The sequence below is a fragment of the Platalea leucorodia genome (assembly GCF_965183815.1).
Source record: "Platalea leucorodia genome assembly, chromosome: 8".
In the NCBI taxonomy this organism is placed as follows: Eukaryota; Metazoa; Chordata; class Aves; order Pelecaniformes; family Threskiornithidae; genus Platalea; species Platalea leucorodia.
In genome coordinates this window covers 11,685,679-11,700,532 of record NC_138830.1, presented here as the reverse complement: position 1 = coordinate 11,700,532, position 14,854 = coordinate 11,685,679, and the positions used below count along the sequence as shown (strand labels likewise).

Sequence of the window (14,854 nt, the reverse complement as noted above, 5' to 3'; positions counted from 1 at the left end):
TGGGGGACCGACCCCCTCCATCCCCCGGGGGTGCCCCCTTGGCCTGGAGAGTAGGAGGGGGAGACGGGCGGAGGTGGGGAGCAGGCACAGGGTGGCACTCAGGCAGGGATGGGGATGGGGGGTGCCAGCCTGCCGGGGGGAGGTATCAGCCTCACCACACTGAGCACTTGTGCGCCGGGTTCATGGGCGAGTTCTTGGGGCAGTGGAAAACCCGTCCGAACTCTTCAAACTGTGAGACGCTGCCCAGGACCCTGCCAGGAGAGGGGGGCAACTCAGAGATGGACATCCCATGCCCCACCTGCTGCAGCCATGCACCCCGCTCGGGGCACCCACTCACCCCAGCAGCACCCCATCCCCTGCCCCACGGATGCCCACCTAGAGCCTTCTGGTGCCATGCTCGTGCCCACCCCACTTTGCACGGCCCTGCCAGACATGGGGAAGTCTGTCACCTGCCGTGCACCCCCATTTCAGGGCCAGCGGGTACCTGTAGTGCTCTGGGGCGTGCTTGTCCGTCAGCACCTGCAGGTAGATGGACTGGGATCGCCGCTTGATGCACCAGTTCTGTAGGGGGGGAGAAAGGTTCCCATGGGTGAGCTGGTTGGGGCACTCTGGGTCCTGGCACCCACTGGGGCCCGTGGGGTCCTGGCACCCACCAGGGCACCACAGCCCTTCTTACTGCTGAGGCACTAGGGCAGTGATGCCCTGGTTGTGCTTGTCATTGTAGGGTCTACTGGGAGTCTGCGTATGGGGTGTAGATGGGCTGGGAAAGCATAGGGGCATGTTTGTTATTGTAGGGTCTCCTAGGGCAGTGGGCTGCCTGGCTGCAGGGTCTCCTAGGAGTTCAGGGTCATGTGCGTTTGTTACCATGGGGTCTCTGGAGGTGATGGGGGGGCACATTGTTATTGTAGGGTCCCCAGGAGCAGTGGGGCTGTGCAGGGGGCTCCTTGCAGGGCTGAGCCCGGTGCCCTGAGCCCAGGACCTGCTGATGGAGCCTAGCCCGGCTCCTGGCCACGGGCACTGGGTCCAGCACAGCTCTTGCCCTGTCCCTCGGGGCCACCGGCCCCACACTGGGTGATCCCCCCTGCCCGGGTATGTGCCATATGTGGGGGGGGCTCACCTGGGCGAAAGCGATGAAGAAGAGCTGGTCATGGGTGTATTTCAGGTGGTGCAGTGGGTGCTCGGGGCCATGTTCCCGCACCCACTTCTGGTAGGCCTGGAGAACAAGGGGTGCTCTCAGCATGGCCCGGGTGCCCCCCCAAACCTACCCCAAGCCTCCCCCTAGAGCCCCCCAGTGACCAGCAAGCTGGATCAGGCGGGCTCCCTGCTGCAGGGAGCAAGGTGGAGCTGGGGGGGTGGTGGTGTCCCAATGGGGGTGACACCAGCAGCTGCCCCATGGACCCCCAGGGTGGGGGGACACTTACGTAGTAGGCGAGTTTGAGCCCCCCCATGTCAGCGATGTTCTCCCCCAGAGTGTGTTTGCCATTCACCTGCCCGAGAGAGAGACATGGAGTGAGTGGAGATGCTCCCGCCACCCTGGCACCGAGGCTGTGCCTCAGTTTCCCCCACTCAGTGCCCTGAGGAATTTCCCAGCTGAGGTGTGATGAGTTGTCAGGTCTTAGGGCTGAGCAGGGCAGAGCCATGCTCTCCTGTGGGCACAGAGCAGCCAGGACCCCCCCACAGGGCAGTGAGTGCCAAGGCATTGCCTGGCAGGTGAGAGGGGTCTCACCCGCTGGTTGTAGACGGTGAAGTTGTCGTAGAGGTTGACGATACACTGCGCCTTCTTCAGGAATTTGCTGTACGACCGTTCCGTCCACCAGTGCACCAGGTTCCCGTGCCGGTCGTACTGTCCCCCTGCCAAGGCAACCGCCACCACCAGTAGTCCCAAGGGACCCAGGTGTCCTGCCCCCTGTCCTGCCCCTCGCCCCAGCACGGGGTGGGGGGGTCTCTCACCCCAGTCATCATAGCCGTGGGTCAGCTCGTGCCCAATGATGGTGCCGATCCCGCCATAGTTCAGAGACCTGTTGCAGATGGAGCAGAGGTGAGAGTGGAGGGCCTGGACCTGGCACCCCCATACCCTGCCCTGCCCTGGCACCCCCCACCCGTGCCCCAGCCCCACACTCACTGCGGGAACTCGGGGTCGTAGAGGGTGGGCTGCAGGATGCCAGCGGGGAACACTGGGGACACAGGAGAGCATTGCAATTGGCGGGGGCCACCCTGTCCCGTGCCCACCTGCAGCATCACCTGGCATCAGGGGACCCCGCATCGTGACCCTCACCTCGGGCCCCCCCACACTCCCTGCCCCGGGGGTCTGAGCCCGGCGGACCGGGCAATGCCTCACCCATCTGGTTCTTGTTGGGCAGGTAGTAGGCATTCAGCGCCTGGGGAGGCAGCAGCCACCTGCAAGGAGAGACAGCAGTGCCAGGCTGCAGGGGGACCGGGAGGGCATGGAAATGCCACCCCCTTGCACAGCTAGGGGGTTGGGGGGCATTCTTGGCTTGCCCTGTGCCCTCCTGCCTACACCCCGTTGGGTGCAACCAGGCATGGGGACAGGGGGCATCAGTGGGGCCACGCTGTGCCCCCCATGGCCCCCCAGGGCAAGGGGATACCCACACAGACTTGTCCACCTCCTGCCGGATCTTCTTCACCGAGAGCCTGATGCCGAAGGCGATGCTGTTGAGGATGTTCTTGAAGTAGGTCTTCTCATCCACCTCGAACTGAGGGGCACGGCCACGTCAGGGGGATGCCAGTCCCAAGAGTGTGGGGAGCAGGGCTGGGGTGTCCTCCCACCCTCACGAGCCTTGGGGACTGAGGGCTGTGGCCGTGGGCTAGATGTGGCACAAGTGTGTCCTCATGTCCTGTTCTGTGTGCCCATGTGGGTGGCTGCATATCCATCACCTCCATGGGGTCCCTGGGCTACCCAGGGTTAGGGGTGCCCACCACCCTTGCTGAGATGGGGTTGAGCTCTGGGGGGTTTGATGTGGGGAAGGGGACATCATCCAAGACCCCAGGGACAGCATGGCACTGCCTGCGTGGCTGTAGCAGTGCGAGTGACGGGCACAATGATCTACCAGGAGGTGGCTTGTTTTGGGGTGGTATCTCCCCATCTGGTCTCTGCAGACCCTGAGACAGATGTGGAGACCATCTCCCCCCTCCACATGCCCATGGCCCCGTGTGGCCCTGGGCCACCCCTTGCCTCATACTCCTTGTCGATGGCCTCTGGCTTCAGCAGGAAATCGGGGTACCCAATCATCACCATCAGGTACCGGAGCTGGGGGCAAAGCGAGCAGCAGGGTCAGGCACCATCCCCTGTGCCCCCAGGCCATGGTGGAGGCAAGGGCAGGGTCCATGCTGGGGGCTGCTACCTTGGCCCTGGCCGCTCTCCGCGTCTCCTCGTCCATCCAGTCCAGCTCGTCCAGGCGCTGGTCCAGGATGTATTTGATGTCCTCCACCAGCTGCTGCACCTATGGCGGGTCATCGCAGGTGCTGGCACGGCATCCTCACCACCCCTCAGGGGGGTACAGGTCCTCACCAGTCCTCACCACCCCCAGCCAGTCTTCAGGGGGGTGCCGGGTGGTGGCAGGCACCTTAGCAAGGGGACAGGAGGGACACAGTGGCTTCATGCCCACAGGCAGCATCACCTACCTTGGCTTTGCTGGCAGAGGAGAAGTGCTCCTCAACGAAGAGGGCGCCCAGGGCCATGCCAAAGTGCTTGTTGGCCTGGCTCAGGCAGATCTTGCCCGGCTCGAGCTGCTTTTCGTTGCCCTCCATCTCCTTGGAGAGCTCGTGGATGGCGTCGCGGAAGGGCGTGGAGAGGTGCTCGCTCAGCACCACCACGATGCGCCACAGCATGTAGTTGTGAAGGATCCTGGTGATGGGGGGCAGGATCAGCCCCCCCACCCCTGGCATGTCCCCAGGCATGTGGGGAGGGTGGGAATCGTGCGCCAGGGTGGGGACACCCCTGCTTGGGGACCAGGCAGGCCATGGGGGTGACCATGTCCTGTGGGGGCCCAGGGACGGGCTGGCACTGTGCCCTCCCTGCTGTGTGATGAGTCTGGTGACCTCAAGCATGGGAGGGTCTCAGCAAGTGGCCAGGCATAACCAGGGTGCTGTGGGGCCCCTGACAGTGCCCTCTCCCAGGGGCTTTCCCAAGACTCCCCCTGGCCTCCCCAGAATAGGGGTGATGGGGGGGGACCAGCCACAGCCACCCTGTGCCCACCCCATTGCCAACCCCTTGCCAGGCTGGGGAAGGTGCTGGGGCACAGGGGGTGGCAGCCCCCCCTCACCTGCTGGGTGTCACGCGGATGAGGTCGGACACCTTGTGCATGTAGTCGGTGGCCAGCAGCACCACCTCCTCCTCCTCCGAGAAGTTGTCATGGAAGATGCGGTCCAGCAAGCGCTTCCACTTGAGCTGCCAGGGTGGGCACCGTCCGAAAGGTGAGGAACCCCTCCCCCCTCCATGCCACCATGCAGGAAACACCCTCCAGGCTTTCCAGCCTCCCGCTACCCCTTCCCACCCAGGAATGTGCAGGATGGATTCATCACCCTCAAGTGGACTTATATGGGGGGTAGCGAGGACTTTTCTGGGGACACCGCGGTATTGCGCTGGGGATGTGCTGTCTTACCCAGGGTGCAGGCTGGCCCTGGGGACATGGGATTGGCAGCAAGAGGGGACATGGAGCAGGGGGACAGGGACAAGTGTGGGGCACAGGGCAGATGGAGGATATGGAGTGGCAGGCTGGGCACCGGGGGTGCTCACCGTGGGGGTGATGCGCTGCAGCTCGCCCAGGGTCACTTTGTGGTACATGCTGCTGACGTCCCTCCGCACGTCATCATACTCGGACACCGTGATCTGCACAGGGTGGGCACGGCTGCCACCATTCCGCTGCCCACCTTGGGGGTGGCACAGGGACGGGGCACAGGTCTGGGGCAAGAGGGGCTGCTGACCCACAACCCTCCTGGCTTGCTGCCCTGGGAACCCTCTGCTGCCAGTGGGGCCCTCAGGGCTGGGCTTGGGGTCCTCAAGAAATTGGGGTACCCAAGGACTGGGCATAGGGGACCCTCAGGGCTGGGCATGGGAGACCCTCAGGGCTGGGCATGGGGTCCTCAAGGGTCTGGAGTGGTTTCCCAAGAACCAGACAGAGGGCTTGCAAGGGCTGGAGTGGTTGTCATGAGGGCTGGGACTGGGGGTTTCCAAGATGTTGGGGCCGGGGTCCCTGAGGATCTGCCACAGGGTCCTCAAGGGGCTGGGATCCTGGAGGGCCAGGCATAAAACTCCCCAAGGGCTGGGAGTGAAGGTTCCTAAGAGAGTGGTGATGGGGTCCCTGAGGACCAGGCGTGGAGGTCCCAAAAGATCTGGGACTGAGGTACACAAGGGCTGGGCAGGGGCACCCCAAAGCCCAGGGCGGGCATCCCTCTCACATTGGCAAGGTGCTGCTCCAGCTGCAGGATCTCCTGGGCCTTCTGCTCCACATGCTCGGCCCCCAGGAGGGTGAGCAGCCGCTCCATGAACACCCGGTACGCGGCCAGGATCTATGCCAAGGGAAGGGACTCTGAGTGCCACCCCACAGGCACCCCGGCCCCAGAACTGCTGACGATGGGGTGCCCTCCATCTGCCACCCATGCTGGGTGCTGGTCCCTCTCCTGGTGTCCCCATGCCTGCAGCATCCTTTCACCTTCTCACTCTCCTCATCCTGCCCCAGGTAGAGGGTCCGTTCGGGCAGCGTCAGCCCATCCTGGTCGATCTGGGGGGAGATGGGGGCAGTTGGTGAGCAGAAAGGGGGGGGGGGGGCCATGCTGGGCAAGGAGCACCCCCAGCCTGCCCTGGCAAAGCACGCCCTGCCTCCCCTGCATTGCAGGGTGCCCCGACACCCCGGGAGCTGTGAGGTGGCAGCATGGTGGGTCAGCCCTGGGCATGGGCAGGTCCCGTGCCTCAGTTTCCCCCCTGCTAGAAGGTGCCAGCGCTGCAGTGGGCAGCATGCAATGGGCTGGGAATGCTGGGCACAGGGCAGGCCCTTGCTCTGTGGTGGTCCCACACCTGCCCCATGGCTGGCCCCGCTCCTGTGCTGCAGCCTGCCCCACGGGGAGCTGCAGGGATGGGCCACGCTGCATGGACACCCCCACCCTTCACCCCCCCACACACACACACCCCACCTGCTACCCTGTAACCACAGGCACACCTCTAACACATACACACACCTGGACACGCTTGCACATATGTGTATATACATGCACATACGTATATATACACTCATCTGTAACTCACCCCTCATGACACACCCCTACGCATGCACCATCTAGTTTACCCCTCTCCATGCACACACACACGCGCGCGCACCCGCACCCCCGTGTCTCTCTGGCTCACCCCCCGTGTCCCACCCCCCTCCATGTGCACACCCACAGGCACCCTCAGCCTTTCTCCATCACCCCCTCCTTTGGTTTCCCACAAAGGCGCTGCCACACGTACAGCCCTCACACAGACACACAGACACACAGACACACACACACACACACACACACAGCCTCCTCACAGCCCCCCGTCACACTCACACCCATCGCACACCCGCTCCCCCCATCACACCCTGACACACACCCCCCCAAGCGCTGGCTGTCGCACCCGTCCCCCCACGCCCGGCCTGTCACACCCCGCGCACACCTGCACCCTCCCGCCCCTTTCCCTGTGACACACGCTCCCTCTAGTGTGCACAGGCGCGGCCCGCACGGCCCTGCTCCTCCCCGGCCCCTCACACGCACTCACTCACACTCACACTCACACTCCCCCCACACCCAGCCCCACCATCACACAGGGAACGGGGAGGCTGCATCCCCCCCACTGTGTCCCCCCGCCATCCCCGACACCTCGTCCCCACCACGCCATCGCCACGGCCCCCCCATGCCCATCACCGTGCCCGCCATGGCGTCCCCACCACGCCAGTGCCGTGCCCACCACCACGCGCCCACACCCGCCAAGGGTGCTTGAGGCTTGGCCACCCAGACAAAGCCCACCCATGCCCCGGTGGCATCACAGGGTGAGGGACACAGGCTGGCAGGGGTGGGGAAGGCTGACAAAGCCATGGGCAACTGCCCTGGCACCCTGGCCCAGTGCCGTGGGGCCAGCGGGCACCCCCCTGTCACCGCCAAGGGTTTGGCCCCTGTGTGCGGATGGCAGCCAGGATGCCAAGGTGAGGGGCTTGGCCACTGGCACTCTGGAGACCCTGGTTGCCCCACTGGGCTGTCCCCAGCACCCAGGTGGGCAGCACCGCCTCACTCTCTACGTCCCCCTGCCCATGTCCCCCTGCCCGCGTCCTCCCCCCATCCTGGAGGTGCCACCCTCACCCCCAGGCAGCCTGACACCGGGGTCCCACGATGGGGAGATGGGGGGGTCCCCCAGGGACAGGGGCTGTCCCCAGCCCGGCCGCCCAGTGCTGCCAAACCCACACACGGGGCAGGCACCCAGTGCCACCGCGACAAGGACAGTGTCACCAGAGGGGTGTCACCAGCACAGGTGGGTGGCGGGGGGGACGGCCCCAGGGGCAGGGTGCCCTCACCCGGATGACGTAGCGGGAGGTGTTCCTCTCGTCCAGGCTGACGGTGAGGGAGAAGAGCACAGCGGCACTGTAGACCCCCTGCGTCTTGTAGAGCAGCTCGTTGAGGTCCCCGCGGCCCGGGGGGGCGTCCCAGCCGCCACACTCCCCGATGACCTCCAGCATGGGCCGCGGGCCCAGCCGGTCAATCTCAGCCCGGTCCAGGCACGAGCGGAAAAACTCCTTGACCTTCCTCTCGGCCGAGGCGGGGGCTCGGCGCCGCACGGGGCGGCTCAGCAGCGCCCGCAGCTTGGCCTCATTCTGCTCGGCGATAGCCCCGATGGTGCCGTACACCAGCTTGTCCTCGGGAATGCCGTGTCGCCGGAGCCAGCCACCACAGGCGAAGGAGTAGAAGTCCTGGCAGGGGTCGATGGTGGCATCCATGTTGGCGCTGAGGAAGCGGGACGCCCGCAAGAAGGCCTTCTTCTCCTGGCACCCCTCCAGGCAGTAGCTGTCCCCTTCGGCTGCCAGGTATTTGAGGACCAACATGCACGTCAAGATGACGCAGAGCCCCGCGGCGAACACCAGCCCCGAGAGCAGGCAGACCTCCCTGCGGCTCCAGCGCGGCAGCCCCCCGCGGCGTTTCTTGGCCCCAGTGCCCAGCTGGAGGGCAAAGCCATTGGGCAGGGTGCCGCTCTGGTACTTGCTCACGTACTTCACCTCCTGAAACTCGTCGTAGTGGGCCGTCAATGAGTAGGTCTTCTCCATGGCCAGGGATGAAGCTCCCCACAGGCAGCGTGGGCGCGGGGGGCTCAGGGCAGGCGAGGGACAGGCTTGGGCACCCCACGGTTCATGCTGGAGCCGTGCCCGCCGCAGGAAGGTGGTGGAGGGTGCCCGGGTGAGTCAGGAAGCTCCTGGAAAAGGCAGAGGAGGTGGTTGGGGGGGGGGGGGTTGGGAGGAGCAAGGTGGGGGGGTTGCTTCTTGCCGTCATCACCGCCTGCGTCGCAGTCCCTGCCTGTGTGCCCCGCTGGTGGCACTGGGACTGGCCCTGGTGCCAGGAGCTCAGTGGCAGCTCTACTCCATGGCTGTCTCCTCTGCCAGCCCCTCTGGTGACAGGGCAGGGTCCTGCCTGCACGATCCCAGGCGGGTTTCAGCCCTGGCAGAGCCCCATCCTACACACCCCCCCACGCCCACCCGGCGCACCAGCAAGAGCACCCATGCCAGGTGGATGTCCAGGGTGATCCAGCAAGCCCATCCATCCTCACACCGCACCGTGAGAGCCCTTCCCAGCCTGTGGGGGCACAGGGCTGCCAGTCCCTCTGGGTGGGGTACGGAGGGGGGTGGAGCGGCTTGGGGAAGAGGGGCTTTGGGAAGATTTGTGGGGCTTTGGGGGAGATTTGCAGGGGAAGGTGTTGGGTTGGGGTGTTGCGGGTTGGGTCAGCTTGTGTGGCCCTGCGTCATGTTGCATCGCGTTGCACCGTGGCGCGTTGCACCGTGGCGTTGCATTGTGTTGTGTTGGGTTGTGTTGCATTGCGTTGTGTCAAATTGTGGTGCGGTGCGCAATGTGTGCATAAAGTTAAGCCCAGTCTGGGGGGAGCCCTGGACCCTACGGACATCTCACAGCGACCCCACCCCATCACTGTCCACCCAACCCCTCTCTGCTGGCTGGTGCCCGACGGGCAGGGGTGTCTGGCAGGGGTGCCGTGCCGTGGAGGAGGGGGTCTGCCCACGGGGAAAGGAGGGTGGGGGCAGAGATGGGTTGGGGGGGGGGCTTCAAAAGGGGACCCCAATCCTTGCTCAGTGCAGAATGGCATCCGGATTTGCAGGTGGGGGAGGACAGGCTGGGGACAAAGAGCGGCTCGGGAGGTGGCCGGTAGCCCCGCGGAGGGGCCCCCCAAGCCCCGCGGCCCCCGCTCCCTCCGCAACTTGGGCAAAGTTGTGCCCCGGCGCCGCAGCCCGGCGGTGCCCGTGCCGGGGAGCTGCTGCCACCGCCGCCGGAAAGTTTGCGGGGCCGGCGGCGGGCACGGTGCGGCGGGGCGCGGCGGGGCCGGGGGGTGCCCGGGGTGCTCGGGGGATGCTACCCGGGATGCCGCCCGGGATGCTCGGGGGATGGATGCTCGGGGGTGCCCGGGGGACGCTGCCCAGGATTGACGGAGGATGCTGCCCGGGATACTCGGAGGATGCTGCCCCGGATGCTCGGGAGGTGCTTGCCGGGATGCTCGGGAGATGCTCGGGAGGTGCTCGCCGGGGTGATGCCTGTGGTGCTCGGGGGATGCTGGAGGGTTGCTCGGGGGGATGCTGGAGGGTTGCTCGAGGGATGCTCGGGAAGCGCTCCCCGGGATGATGCCCGGGATATTCGGGGGATGCTCTCGGGGTGCTCGCCGGCAGGCTCGGGGAGCGCTCCCCGGGCTGCTCGGGGGGGTGCTCACCGGGCTGCTCATCGAGGTACGCGGGGGATGTTCCCCGGGATGCTGCCCGGGATGTCCGCGGGTGCTCGGGGGTCGCTCACCGCTTGCTCACCGAGAGACTTGGGGGATGCTCCCGGGATGCTCGGGGGACGCTGCCGGGGATGTTGCCCGGGATGCTCGGGGATGTTGCCCGGGATGCTCGGGGATGCTGCCCGGGATGCTCGGCGGGTGCTCGGGGGTGCTCACCGGCTTGCTCGGGGGATGTCAGCAGGCTGCCCGGGGCTGCGGGCGGGCCGGCCCGGCGCTGCCCGTCCGGCTGCGCGCCCCGCGCTCCGCTCCGCGCCCCGCGCCGCGGCTGGCGGAGCGGCGGGGCCGGAGGGAGGCAGCGGGGCGGGGAGGGGGTGGCGTCTCCAGCCCGGCTCTCCCGCAGGCCAGGCTCCATTAACGAGATTATTATGCAAATGGAGCAGCCCTGTGCCACCCGCCAGCCTTACCTCATCCCCACCGGCGGGGAGGCAGGGCAGGGGGGTCCCCGGGCCCCCCGCTCCGGGGCTGGCACAGGGGCTGGCAGGGCCACTCTGCCCGGCATCCCCCCTTCGGGGACCTTGCTGCCACCCCCCGGCAGCCCGGCACCCAGGAGGGGCACGGCTGGGCACGGCCGGCGGCCTGTGCCAGGAGCACCCCGGCGGCTCGGCACCCCCCTCCGTGCCCGGGCACCCTGGGGGACCCGTCCCGTCCTGCCGGGGTGGGTGCAAGGGGGGAGGGCCGTGGGTGGGCAGGAGACGGAGCCCTGGAGGCTCCGAGTGAGAGGGTGGGCATGGAGGTGGGACGGGGTGGCATGGGGAGGGGGCCATGCACTCACACACACACGCACACACGCCAAGGTCCGGGAATATTAAACTGCATTGCAGATAAATCCCCAACATAAATATCGTGAGCTGCTCTGCCACGGGGGGGCCCAGCAAGGAGATTTATAGCCCAGCAATTCCCACCGCCCATGGCGGCCCCCCGCCGCGGCCATGTACCCCGGCCGTCCTGCCTGCCACGCTCAGGGGTGTCCTGCCACCCTGGCCCGCTGCTTCTGCGCAGCCCTGGGTGGTCGGAGGGGACCCTGGGTCTTCTTGGGTTCTGGGGTGGGAGCCCCAGGCAGCACATACTGGGGGCTTGGCAGGGACCCTGCTTGGCATGGGATGGGTGGCTCAGCTGCGTGGGACACGATGTCTTGTTCAGTGGGCACCATGGGCCGGCCCCAGGCACAGCCGTCACTGCCTGCGGGGGCTGAGGCCACGCTCTCCTGTGCAGGGGTGACAGGGTGCTGGGCACGGCCTGGGCAAGGTGCCTGCTGCAGCAGCGAGACATGCACCAGCACATGCACAGGTAGTGGCACATGTACACCCATGCACACCGACACGCACCAGTACAGCCACACGTGCTGTGCCCCTCCCCACACACATACTCAAACACGCACCGCCATCCAGCTCCCCTTACAGGCACACCTACCCTGGCACACTCACGCACACACTTCGGTGTTGCAGCGAAACTTTCCCAGGGCTCCATGAATCCCACCAGAGAGAGAGACGCCCCCAGCTTGGGCACCCTGACCAGCTGGGCACCACCAACCCCCGTGGGGGGCAAGGGCACCCGGACCCAGGCTGCTTCGTGGGTGGGCGCGGGGTGCTCAGCCCTGCCACTCAGAGGGGGGGCTGGCTGGAGAGTGGGGGCACAGCGTCGGGTGCCACCACACCAGCCTCCTCATGCCTGCACTTACCCAGCCCCGAGACCCGCTTGGCACCTCGGTGGGAGCATGATGGATGCAGGCGGGAGGCGGGAGGGGGATGGTGTTATTAACAGCCCTGAGTATTGCTCCAACAGGGCTGTAAAAATTAAAGGCGTGTGGATATAAAATAATGGATAAATCTGAGCCGGCCGCAGAGCGCTGCAGCGTCCCGCGGGAATTGGCATCTCGAGAAGCCGGGGTATGGCAGGCACGGGACAGGCACCTCTGTGTAGATACGGGGGATCAAGCACGCTTCCAAGTGCTCTCTTCCCCGAAAAATCTCCCCTGAGTGCCCCGAGGGGATGCGCGGGCAGTGCCAACCTGCGGAGCTGGCACTGCGAGGCAAGTGGCTGCTCCTGAAGCTGGGATGGAAGGAAAAGAGGTCGTGCCTTCGCAGACAGCGCTGGGGGCACAGGGCACTTGTTCCAGGATGCCCATGAGCGCTGCCGAGCCCACGCACCCCCAGCAGGCAGTATCCGTGCCCTGGTGCTGCCAATAGACCCAGGCATGACCAGGCCGGTGTGACCCCAGGGTCCTGCCCACATCTCCAACCCCGAGCAAGGCCTGGGGTAGCACCCACCTCGCCAGCTCCGCTCCACCCTGCCCGTCCCGCGGGCCACCCCGCTGGCATCCTCATTTTCCCCAAGATTAGCCGCGGCGCAGGAGCCTCCGCACACCACCAGCAGGTGACAAATAAGATTTTTCCACTCTCCCGAGCACCCGGCATGGGTCTGTCATTGAAAATGCAAAGCAGTGCGGTGCCAACCTGCGCCGCCCACCCTCCTCTCTGCCAGCCCCTCAGTGGCGAGCAGCCGGCCAGCCAAACTCTCCTGCCATTGCCGCTGGACCCCCCACTGCACCCACTGCTCCCCCTCGGCAGTGCTGGGCACGGTGCCCTCGTGCCCAATGGGGCAGGTTCCCAGGGGGTTTCTCAGAGGGATGCTAGTTTAGGGGTGTCAACCTGGGTGGGCAGTATGGCCTCGCTTGGCCATGGCCACCCATGGCCTTTGGGTGCACCCACAGGCCTGGCACTGCGAGTGGCAGAGTAGGGCGTGGGGGTGCATGGGGGTCCCAGCCACGCTGGGTATGTGCACCCCACCAGGGCCTGCCTGCCTCCAGGGAGGGTGCCAGGCTCTGGGGTGAGCACACAGCAGGCTCACCCTGGTGGTAGGGGGTGAGGGTTTGTCCCTCATAGGAAATATTTGGCCCAAGACATGCCTGCTGGGGTGGGCATTACCCCACAAACCCCACCCCAAGGGACCCCATCCCCAGCACCCAAGGGGGAGAGGACAGGAGCACTCCGCCCCACAGCTGGGTGCATCCACCCAGCACTCACAACCCTCATCCCTGGATCCAACCCTCCCAAACCCCTCAGTCCCCTCAAACCCCTCGGTCCCCCCCAACCCTAAGCACCCCGTTACCCGCCGCACCCCCAGCCCGGAACCAGGCACCTCCCAGCAGCCCCCGGCCCTGCTCCCCCCCCCCCCCGTCACCACCGCGTCTCCCCTCTGCTATTGTCAGAGGGTTGCCTCTGCCTCTGTCTGCGAAATTAATTCGGAGGTGGAGAGGGAGAATTATGTAAAGTGTGGTTATTCTGGAGCGGCGGGGGAAGCGCGGCTGATGGCAAAGTGCCTTTTTGTGTGTTTAATATGCATTTTTTTCCAGTGGTGCATTTTCAGGCGGGTAATTTGCTGTCTTTTCAGACCCCGATCAGTATCATTTCTCCGGCAATGACAGCTTTTATTTGCACTGAAATGAATGCTGCGAAATTTCCAAGAAATAGCCGAGGCCCCGTTGGCTGCCCAACCCTGCAGGGCCAGGGCACGGGTACCTGCCGGCGCCTGCCCCCCCGCAGCCCCCCGGCCGGCCCCTGCCTGCGGCCCCGCTCAGCGGCAGCACCCGGGGTGCTGGGCACATGTGTGTGCCAGTTTGCACACCCCGTGCTCACAAGTGTGTGCCCTCCCCTGGCTCCCCCGCCCCTTGAGCCCTGCGTGCGCATCAGCACATCACGCCTAGGGGTGGGTATATATATACACCCTGATGCATGTGCACATATAGACAACCCTTGTGCACATGCACACACCCCCTTGTGCACGTATACACCCCCCAGCACAGCACCCGCCTTATGTGCACGCATACACACGCTCCTAGTCCATGCATATCCCCCCTTAATGCATACGTGACCCTCCTTGTGTGCTGCCCCCCCCCCTTTGTCTCCCCCCAGACCTCACCACAGCACCCCTGACCCAGGGCACCCAGCCATCAGGAGGGTTTGGAGGTCCCCCATGCACCCTTCTTCCCCTCAGCCCAGCCCTTGGGGAAACTGAGGCACCGAGGGGCCAGGCACAGATGGGTGCTCTCCCCACAGCCCATCACCTCTCCAGGCACTGGCAGGGATGGGTGGGAGCCTGGAGAAGACACAGGGTATGTGTCTGTGTGTCTGCACATCTGTATGTTAGAAGGGAGGAAGAAATGTTTGTGTAGGTGTGTGCTGCGTGGGTGTTGTGCGCCGGAGCTGCTGTGCCAGCGTGCGATGTTGCCTTTGCAGCGGCCGTGTACGCTGCATGTGCACACCTGGGTGTGCACGTGTGTGCCTGTGTTAGCCCCCTGCCTGCGTCCCGGTGCGTGTGACAGCATGTCTGCAGGGGTGGCATGGGCACATGTGTCCATGTAATGCCATGTGGGCATCTCCGACTGCGACAGCATCGCCGTGTGTGCGACACTGTGCATGCAGCCGGGCGTGCTCCCTGTGTGTGCCCGGGCACACGTAGCCCAGAGGTGATGAATGGTCCTGGGGCGTGCCCATGTGCGTGCAATGCTGCACCCCCCTACTACGCCATGGGGGGCTGTACGCCCCCAGCCTCGGGTCCCCAGCTGCAGCGGAGCTGGTGCCTGGCACGGCCAAGGTTAACTCTGCTGGAGCCCGTCGGCGTGGTGCGGGGAAGCTTTAATTTAATGAAGTGTGAGGCTTTTTATGGGCTTTTAATTACGTGGTGATAATTAACATTATAGGCCGCCGGGTCCCGCTGGTGCCCGGCTGCCCTGTGCCAGCTTCCGCCTGTTTGTAAATAAACCCCGCGGGCCGCACGGTGCCCACCTCGGGGCACCCACCTCCTGCAGCAGGGAGCAAAGCCAACCCCAGGTCCCTC

General features: G+C 65.6%; 1 protein-coding gene across 2 annotated transcripts; it reads right to left on the bottom strand.

Moving 5' to 3' along the window:
* Positions 1-151: 151 nt before the first annotated feature.
* On the bottom strand, positions 152-8,288 carry ECEL1 (endothelin converting enzyme like 1; the record flags this gene model as incomplete). 2 transcript variants are annotated; one of them, XM_082321015.1, is made up of 17 exons in its annotated part: positions 152-251; positions 485-561; positions 1,118-1,213; positions 1,422-1,487; positions 1,727-1,851; positions 1,951-2,018; positions 2,123-2,174; positions 2,339-2,397; positions 2,611-2,714; positions 3,194-3,268; positions 3,363-3,461; positions 3,643-3,865; positions 4,284-4,408; positions 4,757-4,849; positions 5,419-5,529; positions 5,673-5,741; positions 7,545-8,288. In XM_082321015.1, the coding sequence occupies 17 exons, from the start codon at positions 8,286-8,288 to the stop codon at positions 152-154; spliced, it is 2,286 nt and encodes a 761-aa protein (XP_082177141.1). The 2 variants fall into 2 exon arrangements, with proteins under 2 accessions (XP_082177141.1, XP_082177142.1); XM_082321016.1 differs by having other exon boundaries at positions 2,617-2,714.
* Positions 8,289-14,854: the final 6,566 nt, after the last annotated feature.